The sequence below is a fragment of the Lutjanus erythropterus genome, chromosome 4 (genome assembly GCF_056507025.1).
Source record: "Lutjanus erythropterus isolate fLutEry1 chromosome 4, fLutEry1.hap2, whole genome shotgun sequence".
In the NCBI taxonomy this organism is placed as follows: domain Eukaryota; kingdom Metazoa; phylum Chordata; class Actinopteri; order Lutjaniformes; family Lutjanidae; genus Lutjanus; species Lutjanus erythropterus.
In genome coordinates, this window is record NC_139320.1 from 17,954,245 (window position 1) to 17,967,043 (window position 12,799).

General features: G+C 38.7%; 1 protein-coding gene across 1 annotated transcript; it reads left to right on the top strand.

Annotated features, from left to right (window-relative positions):
- Positions 1-11,975, top strand: lbhl (LBH regulator of WNT signaling pathway, like). The gene is made up of 4 exons (XM_084717192.1): positions 1-1,149; positions 7,010-7,085; positions 7,542-7,836; positions 10,770-11,975. Exons 2-4 carry the CDS (start codon positions 7,014-7,016, stop codon positions 10,838-10,840), a joined length of 438 nt encoding a protein of 145 aa, XP_084573318.1. The 5' UTR covers positions 1-1,149; positions 7,010-7,013; the 3' UTR covers positions 10,841-11,975.
- Positions 11,976-12,799: the final 824 nt, after the last annotated feature.

Genomic DNA, 12,799 nt, shown 5'->3' on the forward strand with positions numbered 1-12,799 from the left:
AAAAGGAAAACTAAATCATAAAATACAAAGAATCTATATAGTTACATATACACACTGGTGCTGGATACAAACATACACATATAGAGAATATATAGACCCACTGTCAATGTACAATGAGAGTTTTAAATTCTAGTCCAAAGTGCGGTGGTGTGGTAATGTGTAAAACCAGCCTAAGAGAAGTTGCGAAGAAACAGGATGCCCTTCATGTTGCATTTCCTCCCTCACTACCTTGTTCCATATATAGCCTACTGACTTAGCCTACAGAGGGGATTACACACTGCTGTTAGCAGTGCTCTGTCTGTTTAGCAATAGTTGGAGCCTGTTATATATATATATCCATCCCCTCCCCACCCCTGAGCCCTTGATCCCTGGGCTAATTCCATGAATCGTCCAGATCTAAATCCACTGATGGAGCAACGGTACACACACAGTTGGGGACAGGCAGAGAGCGGCATGGTCCACAAAAAGACAGGAGGGAAAAAAGAAAGATAGAAAGATGCTCATATCAAAACGTGCAAAACTTCACCTTGTCCACTTTGTGAGCAGCTGTGCTCCTCTTGAGTCAATTTAGCTTCCATCAACATTGGGGCCATGTGGCATCTGTGTGCCCTTTATGTGTTTCTTTTACAGACGCACCAGCGACCCAGTGTGCCAACTCATCAGAGGGGACTGTCAAGCCTTGTTGACGTCACCCATCCAGCCTCTGTAATCGAAAGAGACGCTAATCCTGCTCCTCTCCAAAGCCTGGCAGTGGGGTGGGGTGGGACAGACAGGGATATTGAGCGAGACATGAGGAAGGAAGTTGGATACCGGAGACAAGGGAAGCCAGCAGACAGACCCAGCACTGACTTGGACGAGTGATACAGGTGCTGTCCTAACTAACAAAGAAAACCAGGTGCACATCCACCTCCTGATCCTCTGCTAAACCTCTGGGACACCTGAGGGGTTTGGGACCATCCCCAATCCAGGCTTCGCCCTGGAGGCCAAAAGCCTCGCTGAGGGCTCTGCGGAGGGGGAGTGCTGTGGGAGCTGCTCACCTCCTCCTGCACCCCCACTCGTGTCACCTGCACTCAATGTGGAGGAATCGGGCTTCACCACTGTGGAGCTGTGCCAAGATGGAGAAGACATCTGCCTGGCTGCATGTGAGGGGTAAGAGGCTGCTGAGGTGTGTGTGTGTGTGTGTGTGTGTGTGTGTGTGTGTGTGTGTGTGTGTGTGTGTGTGTGTCTGTTTGTATTTCAGACACAAAAATCTTTGACATGAAAAAGAACTAAGGGTTTTTCCCTTGCTGAATTGCCCTTCATGTGCTCACTGTGCCCCTAAACCGACACTGAAAAGTCACTCTTGATCTAGATAGTAAAAAGTCATCTCAGCTGTGTGGAACTCACATGTGAAGATGATGCACATGACAGGTCCCATCAAAGTACTAAATATAGCTGACAACACAATTTCAACACAAGCCACTTAAATAGTAGCTGCTCTGGAGCTCTATCAGTTTGTCCAGTTTTGTGGCTGAAATGTAGATTTCTTCTCAGGACTTTAGGCATTTTATGATTTTATAATGTTGGTGTAAAAATTGGATACTGGATACATGATGCATTTAGTAGCTGTTCTGGAGCTTTTGATTGTATTATTTTATTCCAACTATTATGTCTCTGTATTTACACTGTAGATAAAGAGGGAAAAGAATAAAACAAGTTTAATTTGCAAAGGGTTTGCTAATTATAGTACTAACAAGATAATTAATTATCTTGTTAGTACTATAGGTAGCACAACTGGTATGTCATACAAAAGGTTTAGTCTGTTAAATCCTCATTTGATCAGTTCATGGTAAGGAGTCTGCATGCAGACTTTTTATAAAGATATTTACAGATGGAGAAGGTTCACACCACAGTCTCATACAAATGTGGTCATGTGCACAAATTCATTTATATGTGTGTTTTATGTGTCTGCATTTGAAGTTTAGTGGAAGACAGGACATTGGGGTTAAAAAGAAAGACAACTAAGCAACAAGAAAACATGAGTGTACACTTGGTGTCAGGGTAACTGAGTAGTGAGACATACAAGAGAGGACAAAGCCAAAAAAAAGATAGAAACTCTAGTAGCTACATTACGAGGAGGTAGTTGGTTTAAGTCATATAGTTAGATATTCTGTTTGCACTACAATTTTGTATTAGCACAGTGCAATTTAAAGTTGTTCCGGGGCAAGTTTGGCTCCTACTAAAAATCTAAGCTGAGAACAAAATGTGTGATTTTTTATTTTTTATTTTTTTTTTTGGGGGGGGGGTGTCCTCTAAAATTGTATCCAGTGTAAAATTAGGGTATGATTTATCTATTATGACATTTGAAGTTTATCAGTTATTTAATTATTATTACATGGGTTTGTTCAAGATTTGATTCTGATTGGTGAATTACAGCATTCAAATGGAACTCATGAGCTCATAATTATGACACAGAAGTCATGAACTCTGAGCAGAAAACTTCCAGTTCACAATGTTACGAACACAACAATCATTTTCAAGTCCCTAAAATAATTTTAGAATCAATATTTTATGTTACATTATTGATTTTTGTTAGTAAGTAACAAAACAGTAATAAGTGGGATATTATACAGTGAACAGGTCAATATTGTGAAATAAACCGCTGAGGATGATGAAATTCCAGCATCACCCTGTTGGGGTTTATGTCAAAATAAAGGCCCGTTCACTGTACATTATTCTATAAAAAACAATTAAACCTAACCCTAATGCCCATTAAAAAACAGTGGGCTCCCCTGAAAGTGGTAGTATGTAGTTTGCACTCTGGGTGTATGTGTTAAAGGTTGTGGCTGGCCAATATGTGTGTATAAGGGTTGAAGGAAGAGGAAGTGAAAAATGTGAAATAAAAACAAAAAAAGCAATTACATGATAACAAATTGGATCTGATTTGTTCCTGTGTTGGAGTGTCAACCACTCTAGAGCTGCTTGCTGTGTGGTTGTGCTGTGACTGAACCCAGTGATGAGCTCAGTAAATGGTACTGTCAGCCTTCAAGAGTTTTGTAACTCTGGGCATGTCTTTCAACACCGTAACAGTCCAGCTCTGGTGATGCTCAAGAAGAGTGAAATTGCTGTGTTAAAACAGGAAACCTTCATGGCTGCTGTAATGGAATCACAGACTTTCTTCAGAATAATATAACTCTCTGCAGAGGAACAGCATGTTGCAAGAATCCTTTAAAAGAAGTATTTTTAAAGTGAGTCCACTCCATTTACCTCATCACGTATTTCTGCATGAACCTGGTTTCTATAATAGACGCAGGAAAAAGAAATGCTTAGCACTCAGTTTGTTATCTAGTTTATTAACACATTTTATCACAGTCCTGACGTACTTCCTTTTCCTGCTGAGACTTGGTTTTACGTGTAATCTTGGCTTGTGCTCTTTACAAAAAATATGACATCTGCTTTTTGTTAAAAAAAATGGTGATAAAACAAGTTTTGAGGATTAAATCTCCCCATGAGACTTATTACTTTGAACTTTGATTTATTTTATTATTCAACTGAGCTCTGTATCCTTCAGTCATTTATAGATTACAGTTATTGGCAGAATATTCCTTATTTTATTCATAATGTAAGTTATACTGCACATGTGAACCTGTAGCATGTAGAATACAGTACGCTGCACAAACAAAGAGTGACTGTTGACTGAGCTGAAACATGCAGGTGTTTAGAGAGAGTGTATATGAGAGGGATTACATGGAGGTTAAGCGTCTTCATCATAATAGCTGCTGAAAGTTTCCATCCCAGGTGGCACACAAACAGCTTAGCGTGACACAGTTGTCAGCAGCATAATATCAGAAATTTAATTGTGGGGCCGCACACATTCACAAATGGGTCAGAAATGATAGCATCCTCCCAAAGCTGATCCTATTTAGACGAGAACAGGGTGTCCTCGTTTTGACGGCTGTGCAAACTGGCTTAGTGTTTCTTCATTTGTCATATTATACAATGAACTTAAGCATGTTGATAGGCACACCAAGCCTGAAATCTGTCACATTAAAATCTGTCAGACAGGAAAAAAAGCTAAAATCAATTCTGATCAATTCCATTGAATTTGTGAGAGAAAGAGGACGGTGGAGGGGGACAGAGACTGAGAGAAACTCACTGATGAAGTTGAGACTACAAATTCTTCTAGTGTCTGTTATATTCAAAACAACCAGAGACCTTTGTGAGTGTCACACAGAAGCCATTATTATTTATTTTTATTTATTTATTTTCAGAAACTTCTAAACCACGTTTGCAACTGAACACGTCACAGTCAGTGTGGTCCTGACCCGTAACCTTCAACACGCTGCACTCACTGACTCACTCCACTGACCTAAAGCCTCTTGATTGCTTCTTCAGCTGGCTTTCTCAGACAAGACATAACGGCTTGTAGATTGCCCCTTTGTACAGAGACAGGTGTGTACTAGCATATAACTGACATAAAGGATACTATAGGTACTATCTTTTATATGAAATAAAAGTGCTTTAGTGGTTTTACACTATTTGATGAACAAGACTACAAGTCTATAGCCAAGTTACAATAGCAGCCAAAAGGTTTCAACTGCACATAGTGAACTAATTTGCCCGTATGGATGGATGCTGCACAGTGGTTCACAGGTTAGCTCGCTCACATGATTGCACAAGAATTCATTGGTAGCCGAAACAGCCAGTTGTTATAAATTTTGCAGCATATTTGTCTTAAGAGCAAATTAATAAGACCTTCCTCCATGATACAGAAAATCTATGAGATTAGCTAAATTGCCTTAAGTCCTTAAAAAGTAAAAACAAATTTGTATTAAATCTCCTCTATTTCATCTAACCATGCTTTGATGTCTTAACTAACCTTTTTTTCTACCAAATTGTCTCATTTCCAGGAAGTATTCGCAAGCTCTCAAAATAGTTAAATTTCCCTCCTCAGTTTGAAATTGCGTGACTGGTGGTGCTGTTAGCAAATACCAAAAAGTACCAGACACTGCGACTAAAAACAGAAGGACTGGAGATTAGATCTGAGTTTCAACTGAAATTTCATTTAAGAGTAAGCAAGATTTAACAGATTGTGTCATTACACCAGGCCACTGAATGACAACAAATTGTGATTGGTACTTAATGGAGGGAGGACAGACACTGAGATGCAGCTAGAAAAAGAGAGGGAGCAGGAGAGAGGGGAGGAAAGAGGATTCGGACAGATCCTCAGTCCTTCTTAATCCCCTGTCGGCTTTTCTGGAGACCATAAACAGATTGACGATGGATGTTGACACAGGCTCATGCATCTACCAGAAACAAATGACTACTTTACAGATAACAAGGGCCCAAAATACAGTTTGTTTCAGGTCCCATGATCAGATCAACAGAGATAACGTTGCTGTATGTCACATAAAATAAAGCCACTATTTGCACCAGTGTCAGTGAGATGACATAGAGGTTTTCAACAGCTTCTGCTTCACAACCCTTCATAAGATTTGATAGAGCCAAAACAGCGCATTTGTTCTGTCAAAAAATAAAATATGAGGGTCAGAGGACATAATCCATTTTGGTATCAAACCCTATTTGAGTTCTGCACTAATCTGAGTATGTTTCAGAGTGTGTGTGTGTGTGTGTGTGTGTGTGTGTGTGTGTGTGTGTGTGTGTGTGTGTGTGTGTGTGTGTGTGTTAGGAGAATTACACACTCACATAATTCACACAGTCAGACCAGCTTTGGCAAATCAGATGTAGGACAGAAAATCTGTGACCTATCAAAGGTCTGGGATGTTGGACACAGACATACTAGTGTTATTCTGTGATGACACAAGGGCATGAGGGGGACAGTGATGTTATTTCATAGAAACCGGATGAAGTGATTTCATCCAATGCCTCAGAGCTGTTCGACACTTGTACACATGTCAAAATGAGACTAACAAGGCTGTGTCAGCGTCAATAGGCTGAAAATCCTGATTTTCTAGTTTTCCATCTAGTGTCAATCACTGCAGATTTCTGGCATCTGTTGTATTGTCTTAAGTGGCAAACATCATTCATCCTAGATCCAAAGATATATATATATATATATATATATATATATATATATATATATATATATACATACATATATATATATATATATATTTATATGTATATATATATATTAAACTCCATAAAATCTGAGTTTCTAAAAGAACAAAATATTAACTGAATGTCCCTCCTACAGCACACAAGCTATTTGCTTAATGCAGGGGTCAGGCAATGCAAGGCAGTGGCACAAAAAGTTTGAAAACCACTGCCTTAGTTTATAAAGAGGTGGAGCAGAAACCCCCTATTACATTTATTGCATTTAATATCTTCATGTCTTCTTTTATTTGTACTTACCCATAGCTGCTAAATCAGCAGCAGTTGTAGTCTGGCTAATCTTAGCCGTATTAGCCTCCATTGTGGCTCACAAGAGAATTGGTATAATAATACAGCTAATTTGCCAATATGTTTCAATAATACATAGCTAACTAGTTAACTGTTAAGGATAGGTGGCACACAGTGATTTAGTATGTTAGTTAACTCATCTCAGTGCATGAAGATCCAGTCTTTTGTTAGAGTTGTTAGCTTTAATATATAACATTCCTCATTAAAGTGCATTAAAATGGCTAAAAACACTTTCTTTATATACTTATATTATCCCAAATGGTTCCAATAATATTCAGATGCACAGAAATCTGTAATTTTTCAAGGTAACTGTGACATGTCAGGTATGTCATATTTTGCTCAAATATATTTCAAGGAGAGTTATAAAGTAAAGTGGTTATGAAAACTTGAAGTTTCAAGACAAATTCAAAGTCCATTCAAGACAGGCGCTCTCTGGGGATTCTTGGGTTTCTACTGTATTAAGGGGTTTCTACACATAGAAAAGAGGAATAAAAGAGATTTATTACAGGCTTCAGATTTGCAAAGGGAAGGTTCCTATGCTGAGAATGGCACCTGTTCCTTTAAAGTGTGTGTTTCTAGTCTCATAATGGTGTTGTTTCATCTGCAGAGAGATGGAGGAGATGAGTGGTCAAGATCCAAACTGTGAAGACATGCAAAGGAAGGACCAAAGATTGCCATTTCAGGTATGTTCTTTCATTATACGGTGACCAAACCTTTTTTTAAAATTAGCGTTGCAGCCCAGTCACACCAGAACAATATAATAGTTTTGGATAAAATGTAAATTTTATTCCACTTATTTTAAAATGGGCTTGTTAGATCTAAACAGTTACTCGACACTTCTAGAGAGTAGTGACACAAACCCTGATAAAAAACACGGATTAAAAACCATGAGACACAAAGTACACAAAATCCGTGATCCAGACGTTGCGTAGGTGTGTGTGTGTGTGTGTGAGAGAGAAATCTGTAGGATTAGTCGATATGAGAGTGGTCAAAGCTGGACAATATACCTGATTTCAAAACTATTAAAACAAATGCAGATTAACAAATTCTCTGATGTGTTTTTGCTGTGAACTGAACTTAGTTTCAGCCTGACTTTTCTGCTCAGTTCTCAGTCAGCTGTTCACCCCTTTTTCCTCCAGATCTTCCCTGACCCTGTTGAGGTTGTCTTAAGCCCAGAGACCACCCTGAATAGCCTGGACCACGACCACGAGAAGGAGCGTCTACCCTCCATCGTGGTGGAACCCACGGAGGTGAGCGAGGTGGAGAGTGGGGAGCTGCGCTGGCCTCCAGAGAACATGGACATGGAGGAGGACGAGGAAGACCTGTTCTTGGAGCAGTGCATCCCCCCGGCCAACATTGCAGACTGGGGAGAAGAGGAGGAGGAAGAGGAGACGTCAGTTATACTGAACCAGCAGCAAGGTTTGACACTCATTGGTGAGTTGGACATGTTATCATACTCTATGCTTTACACTCCCTCTCATGATCAAAACAAACAAACAAACAAAAAAAGAAAAAAAAACAAAAAAACTTAAAGTTAAAACTTAAAAATATCCCAGTCTAGACTGCACTCTAAGAACCCAATTGTGCCAATTTTTTAAAAAAATATTTTCAATGGAAATAATGACTCATCAGCAGCTCCTGTGAATTATTTCACAGCATCAGCAAGTCATCATGCTTCTCTAATTTTTGTTGGGAAAATGTGTGACATTGCAAACATTGCAAAATGCAACCACAAACCGAATAAATAGTACAGTATTATAGTTGATTATGAGTCAGTATATCCAGGGAGCCTTGTTTCTCCCATCCGGGGTGTAAAAATGTGTGTGTAATTACAATATATTATATTACTGTTTTTCTAGGTAACCACTGGGGTACAACCTAACAACACCCTAACAACAACCAAAATAGCCTTATCACTTAAGCGTTATCAAGTCCTACTATCGTCTTTTAAGTACTCATATATGTAATACTCCAGCTACCACTTTCAAAATCTAAGCAACAGCGTAGAAATTTGTTACCAATATGATAATAATGTTTACTTGGTCAACAAGCATCTAGATTAGAGACACCACAATGAGTCTTAGTTATGACACATTAGCATCAGATCTTAGCCCCAGGCAAAGAGAGCTAAGAAAGTTTTCATACTGGCACTATCGTGTCACATTCCAAAGTGGGTTAACCCAAAGTTTTGGGGTTGTCCCCTGAGAATTGATTAAACGCAGGGCTATAAGGTGCCAGTGTGAAACAGCTCCATATCAGGGTAACACTAAGCAACCTCTGTGATTAGTCTTAAGCAGGGGTCTGTAACCTGAGGCTCCAGAGCCACATGCGGCTCTTTAGCTCCTCTCCAGTGGCTCCCTGTGACTTTGGCAAAAAATATATCGAAATGAATCATTTTTCATTGTTGTAGGTCTATGAAAAAAGATGAGACCGCTCAAACGTTGAAGCCAACATACTACATACATCAGTTTGGAGCCCAAGCCAAATTCTTCGGTTTTGAAAAAGGTCTTTTGTTGAGATAATTTACTTTTCTTCTTTAGATAAATTTAAATATTTGAATTTTAGAAACCCCTAAATGTTGTATTTAAAAAATTACACCGTAAACCATTTAATTTTAAGGCAACAAAACAGTAACAAATCAGGTTCACAGCTAACTGTGACCAAATTTTGAAACAATTTTTTTGAGTTTCTCTAATTATCTAAGGAAGAATAGTAAATTATCTCAACTAAATGTCAGTAGAAAGTTTGTAAAAGTTTGAGTTGGGCACAAAACTCAAAAATCTATTGCAGTATGTTGTACACCAAATTTCAAAAAAGACTGTCTATGGCTCGGTGTCTTTTCCTCTAAATTGTGATAGTGACTCGTCTTCTTGAGCCTCCATAAGCTACGGCTGCCAAAAAAAAGTCTTCAGGGAAAAGAGAGCATTTAATACCTGTGGATCCAGACACGGTCCCCCCCCCCCGCCTTTTTTTGGCCCAAAATGGCTCTTTTGATCATAAGGTTGCAGACCCCTGGCCTAAAGCATATCATGGTGGAGTCAGTAAGATGGATATTTGACTCCCTCAACCCAGTGAAACTGAATAAGATCCAGAGTGAAGCTGTCAAATATTCGACTTCAAACCAACTTCATCACAGTCTACTGCATTATGTTGGAAATCTGACTCCTGCTACTCTGTGCTGCCACACTGCTGCTGCTGTAGTGAGCAGACACTTTCACTTTATAATTGTAGCGTCCGTTGTCCGACTAAACATTAGGCTTGTTCAAGATGAACTGTGCCTTCGCTGGAAAGTAGACAAGATCAGCTGCAGTGGGAGGTGGTGACGAAAACCTGCAGTGACGTCAGACAGTTTCCAGCTGCCTTCACAGAATACACAGGAAGTGACAGAGATATTTACATTTCCTGTTAGATCACCTGTAGGCTACCTGTAGTCTGCAGATCATGTTTGGACAGTTATAGCTGATGAAATAAAGGATGTATTCTTGATCACTGATGAAGCTGATGAAGTGATCTCCCAACTGTCACATGACCTTCTGTTCTGTTTATGTTTGTCTTATAAAGCACTTTGTAACTGCTTGTTTCAGTAAGTTATATATAAATATCATTTATTATTATTTATTACTATTATTATTATTGTTGTTATCAACCACACACAGATATATGTCTGTTAACAGATTAAACCTTTTTTGCACAACACAAGACTATATCACATGTTAAATGATAGAATTACAAATAAAATTAGGAATTTTTGCAACACCTGGTGTTTGCTGTCAAAACTAAAAGCCAGTCAGCGCCTGTCAGCTTATCGATCAGGTGACAGCCAGGCATTAGCAGTTAGTGGAGAGCAGCTGCTGCGCCTGGCTGTAAAAACTGTAGCCGCCCTAAGCTCGTGAGGTTACCGTTGCCCGTGCATGTGCATGAAATCAGAGCAAGTTGGGATCTAGTCAGACACTAATCTCACCGGCATGAATTGTGTGGTGATATTCGCAGGTCTGGCTCATCTCAAACAAGCCTATTAATAACAGGCTTAGATGATGAGGGTGATAACACCTGCCTTTACTATATCAATATGGCTGCCATGAAAAAGTCAATTATTTAGGGCTGTATTAACATGGTGCACCTATCCAAAAACTTGCTGAAGACTCTTATAGGTATTTCTTTGTTGCCTTGAATGAAAATATACTTTGCATTTAGAAAAGAAGAGAAAAAATATTCTTATTTCAAATGCTGAAAGCGCAAAGACCTAACTGGAGTGACTGTGAACCTCTCTTGGAGCTCATGTTGAAAATGCATGCCGTACACTGTGTTGAGTATGTACAGTAAAACATTTGATGAAGATAAAGACAGTGTACTTTTTCCCCCTGCAGACCTTCAGTCGGATGCATTTAGAGACGACACTCCCACACTGCCACCGAGCAGTGCTCCAGCCCTCAACTGACCTAATCTCACAGAACTCTGCACCTCTGATGACCCTGTGAGGAAACTTCCTGACATCAAGTATGGCAACAATTAAGACGAAACATCGCAACCAGGAGTTTGACAATAACAGATGATTCAAAGTGTGAACTGTAAGCCAGTGTCGATGAAGAGGAGAAAACATACGTATCAAAATGTTGTGTATGTTGTGACATATATGTCCATGTTTCTATCAATGCATACAAGACAAGCCATATACAGACATGCCTGCACACAGGGACACAAATACAGCAACGCACATTCTTAGACACTCATACAAAACTCAGTTTGCTGACGTTAGTGACAGAGATTTGAGCAACTTTGTGTCTTTTCTGTTTTTTTTTTTTTCTTAACTTTTAGGGAACATTTGCTGATGTTGTGACTTTGTGTTTCATTTCCCTTTTTATTTCCTGATTTTTAAGGGCTCAGTGATGTCATAGGGCTAAAGGACAGCATTCTGCCATGGCAACAAAATGTCAATTGTCACAATTTGTGGTTTTCTTTCATCATTTTGTATACTTTGTTTCTGTCGCTGATACAGTCTGTTAAATGTCTTTCTCATAGATCATCAATTTGAGGATATTTAACTGGTACCTTAAGTATAAACAGGGTAAACAGTGATAAACAAGGTTTTTTCTCACTTCTGAATTTGTGGAGCATTGTCTGATGTGATCTTTTTAACACGTATTTCACTGACCACATGCAGTGATCATGTGATTTGATCAAAATTTCTCAATCAATCAAGCAGCCAAATCACAAATTGGATGTCTCATCATGCATCATGAGAGTGACTAGTGTTGACTAATGCTTTGAGATTCTCTATTTTTCCACAAGCTCACAAAAATTACTGATGGTTAGAAGCTTTTTTTTTTCTTTTCGTTGGGCAGGACTGGGCATTCAGTTTGTTTGTCATGCATGTTGAACCAAAAAAGGAGGGCAGCTCTAGTTACTTGTCATGACAACAGTTGTAGATGCTATTGAGAACTGTAGCTGTGTAATAAAACTTTAATTGTGTGTAGGCTGATTTGTGAATAACTTGTATATAAGGAAAAATTGTTGTGTTAATGTAAAATGATTATTATGAATTTGACAATAAAGTATTTTGTCCCGTTAATACAGCAACGTTTTTGTATTTTTTGGTGGTGAGGGTTTGTTTCTTTTTTAATTGCATTTCTTATATAATATATACTAATTGTTTGTTTAGAATCTACACTACAAAATTACCTTATGCAAAATATGCATAGTATATATATTACCATCTACAAGCTCTGGAAGACTGAATAATTATTTTCAGGTTTTCATTCAACAATGACAGACTGGAGCCCAGAAGCACAACACACATTACAGGCAAGTTCAGAAACATACAAGTTCAGAAACATACAAACATAACACATCCAGCTGTGACACTGTTTGATAGTGATTGCAAGGAAGCTCAAAACCACAAACGGGGCGAGTATCTGTGTTAATACAAACATGTACGTGGGAGTGAATGTAAGACCAAGTTCCTATAACACCATGCTCAAGACAGGATAAGATCAAGTTTCATCATCCCATGCAGGAAAATGACACAGCATGTCAAGCAAGCAAGCAAAAATAGCACTGTAATACCAGTTATGGTATTTTATGTTTTATGTTTTTATGTTTTCTATTACTACTCGAGATAAATGGCCCCAGCCTGACCCCACACTAAAACTGGTCTATAGTCGCTACCTCATTCATTGTATAGATAAGTGACTAGAACACAAAATAGAACAAAATAGTAACAAGTAAGGTAAAAACACAAATAAGTTACTCAAAAAAAAAGGAAAATACAAAAAGCACATTTGAGGAACTGGGAGGGGATGAAACAGTCTTGTTCTCTTCTGTTTCCATGAAGTAAGGATATTATAAAACAGAGTATGATTCAAGTTCAATTCAAAGGAAGCTGAGAAGTGAAAAAAAC

Bases quoted from the DNA above. Each gene is read 5' to 3' on its own strand.
- lbhl (XM_084717192.1), top strand. From the start codon at position 7,014: ATGGAGGAGATGAGTGGTCAAGATCCAAACTGTGAAGACATGCAAAGG. The intron at 7,086-7,541 runs GTATGTTCTTTC...TTTTTCCTCCAG, and splicing joins ACCAAAGATTGCCATTTCAG to ATCTTCCCTGACCCTGTTGA. The intron at 7,837-10,769 runs GTGAGTTGGACA...TTCCCCCTGCAG, and splicing joins GCAAGGTTTGACACTCATTG to ACCTTCAGTCGGATGCATTT.